Source organism: Somniosus microcephalus, chromosome 3 (genome assembly GCF_052327205.1).
Source record: "Somniosus microcephalus isolate GS21.2 chromosome 3, FLI_Smic_1.0, whole genome shotgun sequence".
In the NCBI taxonomy this organism is placed as follows: Eukaryota; Metazoa; Chordata; class Chondrichthyes; order Squaliformes; family Somniosidae; genus Somniosus; species Somniosus microcephalus.
This window is the reverse complement of record NC_140989.1, coordinates 281,039,639-281,054,984: the sequence shown is the minus strand read 5'-3', so window position 1 is coordinate 281,054,984 and position 15,346 is coordinate 281,039,639. Positions and strand designations below refer to the sequence as shown.

The window sequence follows — 15,346 nt, the reverse complement described above, 5'->3', positions numbered from 1 at the left end:
AAGGAATTGGTACTCGGTAAAATAATGGGACTCAAGGCAGATAAATCCCCCGGACCTGATGGCTTACATCCTAGTGTCTTGAGGGAAGTGGCGGTAGGGATTGTGGATGCATTGGTAATAATTTTCCAAAACTCCCTGGACTCAGCAAAGGTCCCGGCAGATTGGAAAACTGCTAATGTAACACCCTTATTTAAAAAGGGTAGTAGGCAGAAGGCTGGAAACTATAGACCAGTTAGCCTAACATCTGTGGTTGGTAAAATTTTGCAGTCCATTATTAAGGAGACAGTAACGGGGCATTTGGATAAACATAATCTAATAGGACAAAGTCAGCATGGTTTTATGAAGGGGAAGTCATGTTTGACAAATTTGCTTGAGTTCTTTGAGGACGTAACATACAGGTTGGATAAAGGGGAACCAGTGGACGTAGTGTATTTCGACTTCCAAAAGGCATTTGACAAGGTGCCACACAAAAGATTATTGCTCAAGATAAAAAATCACGGGATTGGGGGTAATGTTCTGGCATGGGTGGAGGATTGGTTATCTAACAGAAAGCAGAGAGTTGGGAGAAATGGTTCATTCTCAGACTGGCAATCAGTAACTAGTGGTGTTCTGCAGGGGTCAGTGCTGGGTCCCCAACTCTTTACAATCTATATTAACGATTTGGAGGAGGGGACCGAGTGTAACATATCAAAGTTTGCAGATGATACAAAGATGGGAGGGAAAGTAGTGAGTGAGGAGGACATAAAAAACATGCAAAGGGACATCGACAGGCTAAGTAAGTGGGCAGAGATTTGGCAGATGGAATACAATACTGGAAAGTGTGAGGTTATGCACTTTGGCAGGAAAAATCGTAGAGCAAGTTATTATCTTAATGGCAAGAAACTGGAAAGTACTGAAGTACAAAGGGATCTGGGTGTCCTGGTGCACGAAACTCAAAAGGTTAGTATGCAGGTGCAGCAAGTGATTAAGAAGGCCAATGGAATGTTGGCTTTCATTGCTAGGGGGATAGAATATAAAAATAGGGAGGTATTGCTTCAGTTGTACAAGGTATTGGTGAGACCGCACCTGGAATACTGCATACAGTTTTGGTGTCCATACTTAAGAAAAGACATACTTGCTCTCGAGTCAGTACAAAGAAGGTTCACTCGGTTAATCCCGGGGATGAGGGGATGGACATATGAGGAGATGTTGAGTAGATTGGGACTCTACACATTGGAGTTCAGAAGAATGAGAGGCGACCTTATTGAAACATATAAGATTGTGAAGGGGTTGGATTGGGTGGATGCGGGGAGGATGTTCCCGATGATGGGTGAAACTAGAACTAGGGGGCATAGTCTTAGAATAAGGGGCTGCTCTTTCAAAACTGAGATGAGGAGGAACTACTTCACTCAGAGGGTGGTAGGTCCATGGAATATGCTGCCCCAAAAAGCTGTAGAAGCTACATCATTACATAAGTTTAAAACAGAAATACACAGTTTCCTAGAAGTAAAGGGAATTAAGGGTTACGGGGAGCGGGCAGGAATTTGGACATGAGTCTAGGTTCGGATCGGTCATGGCCCTGTGGGTAGCGGAGCGGGCCCAGGGGCCGTGTAGACTGATCCTGCTCCTATTTCGTGTGTCTAATTCTGTTAGATTCAGGAGACGGTTCTGTGATAGTAGATTGGCGGTTAGCATCAGATCAGCCATGATCTTATTGAATGGCGGAGCAGGCTCGAGGGGCCGATTGGCCTACTCCTGCTCCTATTTCTTATGTTCTTATGTTCTTATTCCCGACGGCTCCAAACCACGCCAAGTTAGAGGAGGCGGGCCGTCGGGTTGAAGGACTTGGAGGGGTCGCGATGTCGGTGTTCAGGTGAGTGATGTGTGCATGAGTGCAAAGGTAAGTGTGTTTGGTGTGTCTAAAGTGATTAAATAAGTTTTACATACCTTACCTTTTCAGCCTTCCTTCCTTTAGGTTCCGGGAGTCCCTCATCTCACCGGCACAGAAAGCAGAATGGCTGCGAACTGTCAAAAGTGACAGCTTGCAGCTTTCTGTGCAGGAGAGCTTTCTAACTGAGTCTGTGGAGAAGGACTCAGGTTAGAAGTAAGACTGTCAGTGTTTGACAGCTTCAAACAGCTGTGAAACACTGATATTTCATCTGTCAAAAGCTCTTGACAGATGAAATTTCAGTCTGTGACATCACCTGTTGCCGGGTGGCCCTTAATTGGCCTGCTGAGCCCGCTGGGCGGGCTCAACAAGGTCAATCAAGTTAAAATCACGTGGATTGGCCGCATCTCGATGGAGGCGGGACAACAACCCCTTAAGTTGTAGTCCCGACTCCGGAGTTAAATTCCTGCCCAAAGATTTCAGGGTAAACTTTTCTTTACTTAAATTAGCAAGAGGTTACAAGTAAGTACCAAATACAACCCGTACTCAATTCATTTACTTATTACAAGTAAGCACGCACAAATCTAAATCATTTACTTTAAGCTCAAGTGATCATAAGCAACCACATACATACTAACACCAGTGAGAGGTCAAGTCAGCGATGACTAGACATATGACATTAACTGGCAACTGACCACGTTGCCCTTGACTGCTGCAGCGAGTGGTCAATTTACAGCATCTTTTATACCCCAAAACTTGGCAACTCCTCCACCGCATTCATGTCCCGAACTCTCTGAATAGCGTTCTTTTCTCTCTCTCAGTTTGCTATCTGTTTTGACGCTTAGTTAACCAAAGCCAGGGGTTGGGAAAAGTCCTTGTTTTTGCATCTGAAGGTTGACTCCTTGTTCTCTCAGAACTTTTCAAGATCTTATCTTTTGGAGGGAAAAATAGCTTGCACATTTATTTTACAAATGTTTAGCCAAGAAGTCTTGCCCTCAAAAGCTTGTCAGTACATCAAATTTGGTCACTTTAGGTTCAGTCAAGTTTACCGTGAATGGTGTATTCTTACATCCTCATTACAAATATCTGCATGCCCTCATTTCCCCTCGACCTCTACAACTTCTCACAACCCATGTTCCTTGATCCTTTTAACTCTGGCACCCTGAGCACAACCTCATTCCCTCCATTCACCATTGATGACAGGACTTTCAGCTGCTTCAGGCCTGTTGTTTGTAATTTTATTACATAGAAATACTAAGAAGTTACAACATGGAAACAGACCACTCGACCCAATCAATCTATTGTGACTGTTTACCCTTCACATGAGAAAATAGCCCTAATCACATATACCCACCCTTTTCCCTTCATTCCAATTTCTTTCATCCATCTATCCAATCTATTTTTGACTGTTGACAAAGTTTGTGCCTCTATCACTAACTCTGGAAGTGAATTCCACAGTCTCATAATGCTGTGTAAAGAAATTTCTCTCGGTTTCTGTTCTAAATCTCTTGCATTTAATCTTATATCTGTGGCCCCTCATTCTTGACCCCTTGAGTACTGGAAATAATCTGCTTCTATCTACCCTGTCCCATTCTTTTATAATTTAAAACACTTCTATCATATCGCCCCATAACCTGCGTTGTTCTCACACAAAAAAAGACCAATTTTTATCATCTTTTCTCGCATTTGTATTTCCTCATACCAGGCAGCATCCCAGTGAATCTGTGTTGTACGCTGTCTGAAGCCTCAATATACTTCCTATAGTGTGGAGCCCAGTACTGCACAGAGTACTTTGAGCCCACAGGTTATATTAAGATCTTCTATCAGCTCATCATTAACTCTTGGCTTTTATATTCTGTATCTCTTGTGATAAAACCTAGAATTCCATTTGTTGTTTTTACAGCCTTAACAACCTTTAAATTCATGTGAGCCTGTACCCCAAATTTCTCTGCTCTTCCATGGCACTGAGCCTATTTCCATTCAGAATATAACTACTGCTGTTATTTTTTTTCTTGCTAAATGCCATGACCTTACTACCTCTCTTCATCTTTAAAAGCTTCCTCAAAACTTAATTTTGTGATCATACTTTCACTTATCTCTCATAACTCTTCAATTACTGATTGCCATTCTTTACTCCTTTATAAAGTGCCTTAGGATATTTTCTACACTAGAGGTGCTATATAAATGTTATTTCTAGGCCTTTTCTAAATTTGCTTTGGCGTTTCATTATTTACTATTTGGGGAAAAAATTATATGATCCTTGTATTTAGGATGTTCCGAGGTACCTGCATTGTGGCAAAGTAGACCTGGTGTAACAGCACTATATTGTAATTACAAATTCTTTTTGCAGCCCATTGTGATACTGTTACCCTCCCAAAAGTACTTTGTGCCAGTATATGTTATCGAGAACTTACTCATAAATCAAATATTCTATACTGTATTGTGTTACCACAGCTTGTATAAAAGTGCATTTTATTGAAATTTGAAATGTTGAAAATCCTTTTCTCATGGGAACTATTAGAGAAGTCGCATCGTTATCAGTTTAAAAGAACCTTTGTTGTAGTAAGAATAAGATTTCCTTTTAAAAAAAAAATTTTTTCTTCCCATTTCACTCAGTTGGATCTTCTGTACCATTCCCAGCTGAGAGGGTTGACGTATTTCCAGGTAATCATCTATGCCATTGTCAAATTGGTTGTTAGCTGTCCGATGATTTGTTTTCACTCCTTTCCCAGGGACAAACACCTGCCTCTTCAGCACTACCCCAGCTTGATATGGGTGAAAAGTTGTATCATACTGCTATGGTGCAGTGTGCTGACTTTCCAATGCATCAATTTACATTACAAAAAGCTGCATTATTGCAAATTAAAAAGTAATGGGGTAGAGTTTCCGCTTTAGGCACAGTCGGGAAATTGCGGTCAAAATGCGCTGGTTAGGTTAGGCTTCAAGTTTCCGCTAAAATTCATCTGCATAATCACAAATTAAAAATCTTCCATGAACCAGTGCAATCGGGCAGCGTAATAGAACGTAATCATTTCATATTTTTAAATTTCCATTAAAAAGTATTCCTTGTTATATTTAAGAGTGGAAACCTGGTGCAGTGTTACTAATGCAGCTGAAAATGGGTTTATCAACAAAAATAAACATTTTTAATAAGGGTGTGCAGCAGCGTTCCCCTTAAGTTGCATGGTCGCGCAGCGCTCCAGGGATCCCGTGCAGCAACTCACTAAGGCTTCTTCGGCAGCACCTCCCAAACCCGCAACCTCTTCCACCTAGAAGGACAAGGGCAGCAGGCGCATGGGAGCACCACCACCTCCAAGTTCCCCTCCAAGTCACACACCATCCTGACTTAGAAGTATATCGCCGATCCTTCATTGTCACCGAGTCAAAATCCTGGAACTCCCTACCTAACAGCACTGTGGGAGTACCTTCACCACACGGACTGCAGCGGTTCAAGAAGGCGGCTCCCCACCACCTTCTCAAGGGCAACTAGGGATGGGCAATATATGCTGGCTTTGCCAGCGACACCCACAACCCATAAACGAATTTAAAAAAAAGCCAGCTTTTCAATGCAAAAACCGTGCATTTGCGATATTTTGAATGGCCCGTGCAGCCCCCGCGGGTTCCAAATAATATTAGAGGGATGTGGTAAACCACTTTTATCGTTACACTATAGTTATCACTGTTGTATTGTTATCACCGTTATCACTGTTGTATCACGATACGAGGTCGCCTCTTGTCGCGCTGTTATACCTGGGCTGACCACCTCCGACTCCGCCCATGGCTCCACCTACCTGCCCAGGTATAAAGGTAGTCGACTGGCTGGTATTCCTCCTTGTTGGACCCGATCACCCACGAGGGTGGGCTCTGTTATTTAGTCAATAAAAACCTTTAGTTACGTTCCTAACTCGTCGCTTTTTATTGGACGAATTGATAGGTATATCAATTTTATTGACTAAATTTTAAAGATGTCTACTACTGACCAGCCAGGAGCCCTCCCAGAAGCACAGCCACAGCAGCTTTCAGACACCGGGCTACACCAGCCACACCAGCCGGCTTGGCTGCAAGCCCTCAAACCACCGTACCTGGATCTAAACCCACAGGCAGCAAACTCAGCCCTCAACTTCAAACACTGGCTGGACTGCTTCGAATCCTACCTGGAAGAATCCGGCGCCCCGCAGAGATCCAAACTAAGACTTCTGAACGCCCAAGCGAGCCCGAGAGTATACGCACTCATGCAGGATACGACTACATACGAGGCCGCTATCAACCTACTGAAACAGCAGTACCGCAGCCCGGTAAATTACATGTACACCAGGCACCTCCTAAGATCCCGCCCGCAACAGCCAGGAGAGTCTGTAGCTGAATTTTTACGGGCGCTAAGAGCACTCGGCAGGAACTGTGACTTTAAAGCGGTGACGGCTGTTGAAAATACGGAAGATAATATCCGCGATGCCTTTGTGAAAGGCCTGCGGTCCGACTACTCACGGCAAAGACTGCTTGAAGCTAAAGACCTCGACCTGGACAAAGCTGAAGCCCTCGCTCTCTCCCTGGAGGTGGCCCATCAGGACCAGGAGGCGTTTTCCAGGTCCTGCTCGCGACCCTGGGACTCGGGCCCGACCCCTACCGCAATACCCTTCGCAGCGCCGCCCCCGGGACCTACCTCAGCGTCGGCGTCCCGGACCCGACCGGGCCCGCCACCCCCGGTACCGGCTCCGACATCGGGCACCCGCGATCGGGCCGCCGGCTGCTTCTTTTGCGGCCAGGAGAAGCACCCGAGGTCGCGCTGCCCAGCCAGGAACTCTACCTGCTCAACCTGCAGGAAGAAAGGCCACTTCTCTAAGGCCTGCAGGAGCGGATCTTCAGAGGCCAGCAGTGCCTCATGCGAACTGTGGGGGCGGCCATCTTCTTTCACGGCAACTGAGGCCAGTATCCCCACACGTGAGTCATGGGGGCGGCCATCTTTGATCAAGGCAACCGACCCCAATAGTGCCTCATGTGAGTTATGGGGGCAGCCATCTTCTCCGCCATTTTGTCCTACCTCGTGGGAGACGCCATTTTACCCACCACGCCCGACTGCCACCGGGCCCCCGGACCCGACGACCGCCTCGCCCGCAGACGACAACGACTCGCTTACCTACACACTAGCCTCCGTCACTCTGGATCAAGCCCGCCCACACCACCTGTCCAAGTCGATGATGGACATCAAAGTAAACGGCCACGCCACGACCTGCCTGTTGGACAGCGGAAGCACGGAGAGCTTCATCCACCCAGACACGGTGAGCCACTACTCCCTCCCTGTCCTGCCAACGCGCAACCGAATCTCGATGGCATCGAGGTCCCACGCCACGGACATTAGCGGCTACTGTGCTGTGACCTTGTCGGTTAAGGGTACAGAGTATAAAAACTTTAAACTCCTCGTCCTCCCCCAGCTCTGCGCTGCCGTCCTACTAGGGCTGGACTTCCAATCCCACCTCCAAAGTGTAACCCTAGCATACGGTGGACCCCTCCCCCCACTCACAGTCGACAACCAGCGAAGGTTAAACCGCCCACCGCGTAACACCTGCAGCCTATCCACCCTCAAGGTGCCGCCACCTTCCCTGTTCGCTAACCTCACCCCCGACTGCAAACCCGTCGCTACCAAGAGCAGGCGGTACAGCGCTGGGGACAGAGCTTTCATTAGCTCTGAGGTGCAGCGTCTCCTGAAGGAGGGCATCATCGAGGGGAGCAACAGCCCCTGGCGTGCCCAGGTCGTGGTCGTTAAGACCGGCGATAAAAATCGCCTGGTCATCGACTACAGCCAGACCATAAACAGATACACCCAGCTGGACGCATACCCCCTTCCCCGCATATCTGACATGGTCAATCAGATTGCACAATACCGCGTATTCTCGACCATCGACCTTAAGTCGGCCTACCACCAACTCCCTATCCACCCCGAGGACCGCCAGTACACCGCCTTCGAGGCGAATGGGCGCCTATACCACTTCCTTAGGGTCCCCTTCGGTGTCACCAACGGGGTCTCGGTCTTCCAAAGGGAGATGGACCGGATGGTTGACCAGAACGGACTGCAGGCCACATTCCCCTACCTAGATAACGTCACCATCTGCGGCCGCGACCGGCAGGACCACGACGTGAATCTGGAGAAATTCCTCCGTACAGCCCAACGGCTGAACCTCACCTACAATAAGGAGAAATGTGTGTTTAACACCTCGCGCCTTGCCATCCTTGGCTGTGTAGTAGAGAACGGACTCATTGGCCCCGACCCCGAAAGAATGCGCCCCCTCATGGAGCTACCCCTCCCCCACTGCCCTAAGGCACTTAAGAGAACCCTGGGGCTCTTCGCCTACTATGCCCAATGGGTGCCCAATTATGCGGACAAAGCCAGACCCCTCATGAAGTCCACATCCTTCCCCCTTACGGAGGAAGCGTGCGCAGCCTTCTCCCTCATTAAGGGAGACATTGCCAAGGCCACTATGCACGCAGTGGATGAGTCCATCCCCTTCCAAGTCGAGAGCGATGCATCCGACTTCGCCCTAGCCGCCACCCTTAACCAGGAGGGGAGACCGGTGGCCTTCTTCTCGAGGACCCTACAGGGCCCTGAGATCCGACACTCGTCGGTCGAGAAGGAGGCCCAGGCGATTGTGGAGGCGGTACGACGCTGGAGGCACTACCTGGCAGGCAAACGATTTACCCTCCTTACCGACCAACGTTCGGTCGCTTTTATGTTTAATAACAAGCTGAGGGGCAAAATCAAGAATGACAAGATCTTGAGGTGGAGAATCGAGCTCTCCACCTACGATTATGATATCTTGTACCGGCCAGGTAAGCTGAACGAACCCCCCGATGCTCTGTCACGAATTACATGCGCCAGCGCGCAAAGTGATAGACTTCAGACCCTCCACAACGACCTCTGCCACCCCGGGGTCACCAGACTTTACCATTTCATTAAGGCCCGCAACCTGCCCTACTCCATCGAGGAGGTCAGGACCATAACCAGGAACTGCCAGACCTGTGCCGAGTGCAAACCGCACTTCTTTAGGCCGGACAGAGCAAGCCTGATCAAGGCCACCCGCCCCTTCGAGCGCCTGAGCATCGACTTTAAGGGGCCCCTCCCGTCCTCTGACCGTAATGTGTACTTCCTCAACATCGTTGATGAGTACTCCCGTTTCCCCTTTGCCTTCCCCTGCCCAGACATGACCAGCACCACGGTCATTAAATGCCTGAACGACCTCTTCGCCTTGTTCGGGTTCCCAAACTATATACATAGTGACCGGGGCTCCTCTTTCATGAGCGAGGAACTCCGTCAGTTCCTACTAGCGAGAGGTATTGCAGCAAGTAGGACCACCAGCTACAACCCCCGAGGGAACGGCCAGGTGGAAAGAGAGAACGCGACGGTATGGAAGGCCGTCCTCTTAGCCTTAAAGTCTAAGGGCCTCCCAACCTCCCGCTGGCAGGAAGTCCTCCCGACAGCGCTGCACTCCATCCGACTACTTTGCACTGCCGTTAACGCCACCCCCCATGAACGAATGTTTGTTTTCCCCAGGAAGTCGACTACGGGAACCACTCTACCAACCTGGCTGACCTCTCCGGGGCCCGTCTTGCTGCGAAAGCACGTGAGGGCCCATAAAACAGACCCCCTGGTCGAGAGGGTGAACCTCCTGCACGCCAACCCCCAGTACGCCTACGTGGCTTACCCAGACGGGCGGGAGGACACTGTCTCCTTATGAGACCTCGCACCCTCGGGCACTCCGGAGACACCACCTTTACCCCCCCCCACCACCCCCCCAATTCCAGCCCAGGTAGACGGCATGCCGGAACCCCACGAGCCTTCGCCGACCACGCAGACACCAGCACTAACACCGGATAATGCAGCACCGCCGCTGCGACGATCGGAGAGGCTTACGAGGCCTCCGGACAGACTGACATACCAGAACTGGTAGTACACTTCACCCCGCCGGACTCAAATCTAAACAAGGGGTGAATGTGGTAAACCACTTTTATCGTTACACTATAGTTATCACTGTTGTATTGTTATCACCGTTATCACTGTTGTATCACGATACGAGGTCGCCTCTTGTCGCGCTGTTATACCTGGGCTGACCACCTCCGACTCCGCCCATGGCTCCACCTACCTGCCCAGGTATAAAGGTAGTCGACTGGCTGGTATTCCTCCTTGTTGGACCCGATCACCCACGAGGGTGGGCTCTGTTATTTAGTCAATAAAAACCTTTAGTTACGTTCCTAACTCGTCGCTTTTTATTGGACGAATTGATAGGTATATCAAGGGAACATTGGTCTGCAGCCTTCCACCTGTGAGTAACCTGATTTAAAATCACTGAAAATTACTTAAAAAAAACGATACTGAACCATTCGCTAGTTTAATTGGTGTACACGAGCCAGTTTCTTAGTAAATTAAATATTTTTTGATATGGAAAAATGTTTAAAACATGCTTACTAGTACCTGTGCGCCTAAGAAAATGATTGCAATTTGAAGAGCCTTCCCGAATCAGCAGAATCTCGTAATTTTGACTTGGGGACATGGACAGTTTTCTGGGCAGGGTCTGGTTCAGGCAAATTGAATCTTGAACCAGCGTAAAAGATCGCAGAACACACGAGCGTAAGAGGTTTTGGGCGTAACTCACTTGTGTTTAAATTTCCCCGATCTTTTGTGCTGGTTCAGCTAATTCAGCCTGAATTCAGCTGATATGACCAGCGGAAATTCGATCCCAACAATTTTTAAAATTAATAGCTACTTCAAACTGGTTTCTCATTAGTGCATTCTCAGTCATAGAGTCATAGAGTTATACAGCACAGAAAGAGGCCCTTCGGCCCATCGCGTCCGCGCTGGCCATCAGGCCCTGTCTAATCTAATCCCATTTTCCAGCATTTGGTCCATAGCCTTGTATGCTATGGCATTTCAAGTGCTCATCCAAATGCTTCTTGAATGTTGTGAGGGTTCCTGCCTCTACCACCCTTTCAGGCAGTGAGTTCCAGATTCCAACCACCCACTGGGTGAAAAAGTTCTTCCTCAAATCCCCTCTAAACCTCCTGCCCCTTACCTTGAATCTATGCCCCCTGGTTATTGACCCTTCTACTAAGGGAAAAAGTTCCTTTCTATCTACCCTATCTATGCACCTCATAATTTTGTACACCTCAATCAGGTCCCCCCTCAGCCTTCTCTGCTCCAAGGAAAACAACCCCAGCCTGTCCAGTCTTTCTTCATAGCTGAAGCGCTCCAGCCCAGGTAACATCCTGGTGAATCTCCTCTGCACCCTCTCCAAAGCAATCACATCCTTCCTATAGTGTGGCGACCAGAACTGCACACAGTACTCCAGCTGCGGCCTAACTAGCATTTTGTACAGCTCCATCATAACCTCCCTGCTCTTATATTCTATGCCTCGGCTAATGAAGGCACGTATCCCATATGCCTTTTTAACCACCTTATCCACCTGTTCTGCTGCCTTCAGGGATCTATGTACATGCACACCAAGGTCCCTCTGATCCTCTGTCTTTCCTAGGGTCTTACCATTCATTGTGTATTCCCTTGCCTTGTTACTCCCTCCAAAATGCATCACCTCACACTTTTCAGGGTTAAATTCCATTTGCCACTGTTCCGCCCATCTGACCAACCCATCTATATCGTCCTGCAGACTGAGGCTACACTCCTCGCTATTTACCACCCCACCAATTTTCATGTCATCTGCGAACTTACTGATCATACCTTTTACATTCACATCCAAATCATTAATGTAGACCACAAACAGCAAGGGACCCAGCACCGATCCCTGCGGTACCCCACTGGACACAGGCTTCCAGTCACAAAAACAACCTTCGACCATCACCCTGTGCCTTCTGCCACTAAGCCAGTTTTGTATCCAATGTGCCAAGGCACCCTGGATCCCATGGGCTCTTACCTTCTTGACAAAGTCCCGCATAGGAGACTGATCGAAAGCCTTACTGAAATCCATGTATACCTCATCCACACACCTAGTCACCCCCTCGAAAAATTCAATCAAATTAGTCAGACATGATCTTCCCTTGACAAAGCCATGCTGACCATCCCTGATTAATCCTTGCCTCTCCAAGTGGAGACTAATTCTGTCCCTCAGAATTTTTTCCAATAATTTCCCTACCACTGATGTTAGGCTCACTGGCCTGTAATTCCCTGGTTTATCCCTACTACCCTTCTTGAATAATGGTACTACGTTAGCTGTTCTCCAGTCCTCTGGCACATCCCCTGTGGCCAGAGAGGTTCTGAAAATTTGTGTCAGAGCCCCTGCAATCTCCTCCTTTGCCTCCCACAGCAGCCTGGGATACATCTCGTCCGGGCCTGGGGATTTATCCACTTTTAAGCCTGCTAAAACCGCTAGTACCTCCTCCCTCTCGATGCTAATATGTTCAAGTATATCACAGTCCCCCTGCCCGATTTCTATGTCTACATTGTCCTTCTCCATAGTGAACACAGATGCAAAAAAATCATTTAAAACCCCACCTACATCTTCTGGCTCCACACACAGATTGCCACTTTGGTCCCTAATGGGCCCTACTCTTTCCCTAGTTATCCTCTTGCCCTTATATACTTATATAAAACACCTTAGGATTTTCCTTTATTTTGCTCGCCAGTGTTATTTCATGGCCCCTCCTCGCTCTCCTAATTTCTTTTTTAAGTATCCCCCTGCACTTTTTATACTCCTCTAGGGCTTCCTCTGTCTTTAGCCCTTTGTATCTGCCAAAAGCCCCCCTTTTTTTTGCTATTCAAAGACTGACGGCGAGACTGTCTTTTAATAGATCACATTGCATCATGCAAAATAATTATCTGAAACTCGTGATTGCATGAAATAAAACTACATTGCCAATCTGATGGTTTAAAATTATTTATTGAAAATTAGTTACCAGCTTATACAAGTAATCAAAGTACACGGGACATTTATTAGTCTTGCCTAATTCTACGTCCATCTTGAGATTTCATAAAGCTTGATTTCTTAATTTTCTACAGTTACAGTATAATACTCTTAAGTATATTATTGATTTATCTGAAAGTAAGAGTGAAGACTCCTTTCTTTGTGTGTGATTTGGACCAGTTCACCAGGGACATTTCATCATGGGAAGAAGTTACGTCATTGCGGAGTACAGTGAGAAGTATCTGAACAAGCTGAAGGCAGAAGAGCGATATGGGACAACTGGTATTTTATTGGGGCAGGTAAGCAAACCTAACCATATTCTGTTGACATGTTAAAAGTGATTACGTGGTTTTAAAACTCGAATTTATTGAAAGATAGAAAAAGGAATGAGCTTGCATTTATTGTCTAAACAAGATAAACAATTTAAACATATCGTAGTGAGTTTTTAGTTATCCTTTATGACTAAAGATACGTGGGCTGTACAAATACGATTGTCATGGATACCAGTCCAATAGCCCCTCTGCCCTTTAGAGATGTGCTTCACCAGCTGTATTTAAGTGCATTTGCATGAACCCGTGCTCAGTCTCTGTTCGTATGTATTCCAAATGTCAGTGCTTGAATGAAGGAAAGTAACATTTAAACTTTTTAGATTGGCATTTTTTTAATACTTATACATAAGCAATACTGTATCCGAGTACTTCATTATTTAAAAAAACTGGTGCAGGACAGCAATGTCTTGCAGCTTTCTTCTTATGTCTGACATTGTTGCAAATAGAGTGATTGTAACCTCATTCTGAACACTAATTCTTAAACATACAGTTTTAACCAAATCATTTTGTGGTGATCAAACTGTGTGAAAGCATCATGTGCCTTTATACAAGCCCTTCTAGAATGGCAAAACTGAAACATCTTCAAGCTTCTTCAAGAAGAAATGGAGAGAGAATCGGAATGTTCTGGAAGTTGATTTGAAAGGATTACAGTACTTGCAATAATCAACACCCTTTTGTTGGAAATATTTCAAAAAGCTATCAAAAGAAACCATAACTTTACTTGGCCAAGTATATTCCATTGACTGTTCTATAATATTGTGAATTTTTAAAAATTAATCTTAATCGCTTGCTTTAGGCCAAAAATGTGAAGGTAAGAACTATGCCGTGTGTGTGTATCCACTAACCCTTTACTCGTACTCAAAAAGTGTATTTGAAATGAGAGCACAAGAACATTGGAGCTGGTTTTTTTTGAGGGGTGGAAATCACTTTATATTCATGGTCAACTGAATAGGATTTTCAGAAATTGTGTGCTTTTATTCGTAAATTAATGAGTAATTGTAAGCAGTGGCCAGATTTAATTCTCATATGGTGATAACCCCGTGCTCCACTCAAGTGAGCAATATAGAGCCCTGATCTGTGAAGTGAAATTACAGAATACCTTTTTATTTCGTAGTTGTGCATTCAGATGCATTTGTGTGACCAGACTTTCTACCATTTTTCAGATTACGCCAATGAAAACCTATATAATATTTGCTGCTCGAACCCCACTTAAAGATCAGGCTGAACTTCCACCAGAAAATCCAAATGAAATGAATGCAAATGACATTGAGTGGGTATCTGAGCATGCTCGACAGGTCAGTGCTACATTAAAATAATTTCTGTTATTTAAAGGGAGTAAAAGGTTCTCAGATTTATATTTAAGCTATTTGATCTCCTGTAATGTTGCATTACAGGACCATGTTTTGTCTTCAGATCAAGCAGGGTTGGGGCGGGAGAAAAGGGGAGAGGGAGGGAGTCAAAGAACAGGGAGAGGAAGGCAGTGGAGGGAGAAGGGGACAAGGAGAGGAAGAGGCCAGGGGGAGACTATTTCAGTGGAATGAGGGAGAGGGTTGGATAAGTACCCCAGTGGGAGTTTTTTTTAAATACAATGGAAGATCAACTGAACATGTACACTAAGATGGTATGCAAAATGCACCAATTGGAGGTAGATGCCCAAAATCAAGAAAAATAATTTCTTTTAAATGTGGAGAAGCCAGTGAAAACTGGATTTCCTAAATTTGTCTCTCCCAAATTAAACAGGTGACTGTTTGCTTTGGTAGCTGTGTTGTCCCTTAGAGATGGCGTGGGTGTCAGGGAATTCTCTTTTCCTCAAAAGTAATATCAATATTGAATGGTCCCAGAATGGGCTGTGGACTAGAATAACAAATCAGCAGGGAGGGGAATGGCAGTGACTGACAACTGGTCCAAGGCAGGTGGAGAGCAGCAGTTGATTTCTGAGGGTGCACTGACAGTGGGCTCTGTGGAAGCAGAGGCCTATAATGGCTGGAGACAGAAGCGAGTAGGGATTAGAACTGGCCCAGAATGGGCTGGCGGTATTAAATAAATCAAAATAGAGGCTCACCAGAAATTCTGCTGGGAGAAAGATTTACAAGAATGATTCCAGGGATGAGGGACTTCAATTACGTGGATAGACTGGAGAAGCTGGGTTGCTCTCCTTGGAGCAGAAAAAATTGAGAGGAGATTTGATAGAGGTGTTCAAAATCATGAGGGGTCTAGACAGAGTAGATAGAGACAAACTGTTGCCATTG

The 15,346-nt window shown here is 46.4% G+C and overlaps 1 protein-coding gene across 10 annotated transcripts in view; it reads left to right on the top strand.

Moving 5' to 3' along the window:
* The window catches only part of LOC147122003 (protein odr-4 homolog), a 440,279-nt gene that overhangs the window by 329,616 nt on the left and 95,317 nt on the right, over positions 1-15,346 (top strand). For 7 of the 10 annotated variants that reach the window (XM_085982624.1, XM_085982628.1, XM_085982625.1 and 4 more), the window contains 3 exons: positions 4,484-4,531; positions 12,949-13,067; positions 14,261-14,392. In XM_085982624.1, the coding sequence (XP_085838750.1) occupies positions 4,484-4,531; positions 12,949-13,067; positions 14,261-14,392 (299 nt within the window). Of the gene's footprint in view, positions 1-4,483; positions 4,532-5,801; positions 7,144-10,142; positions 10,180-12,948; positions 13,068-14,260; positions 14,393-15,346 lie in introns of those variants that run through there. The other 3 variants (XM_085982619.1, XM_085982620.1, XM_085982627.1) reach the window with 1 other exon arrangement.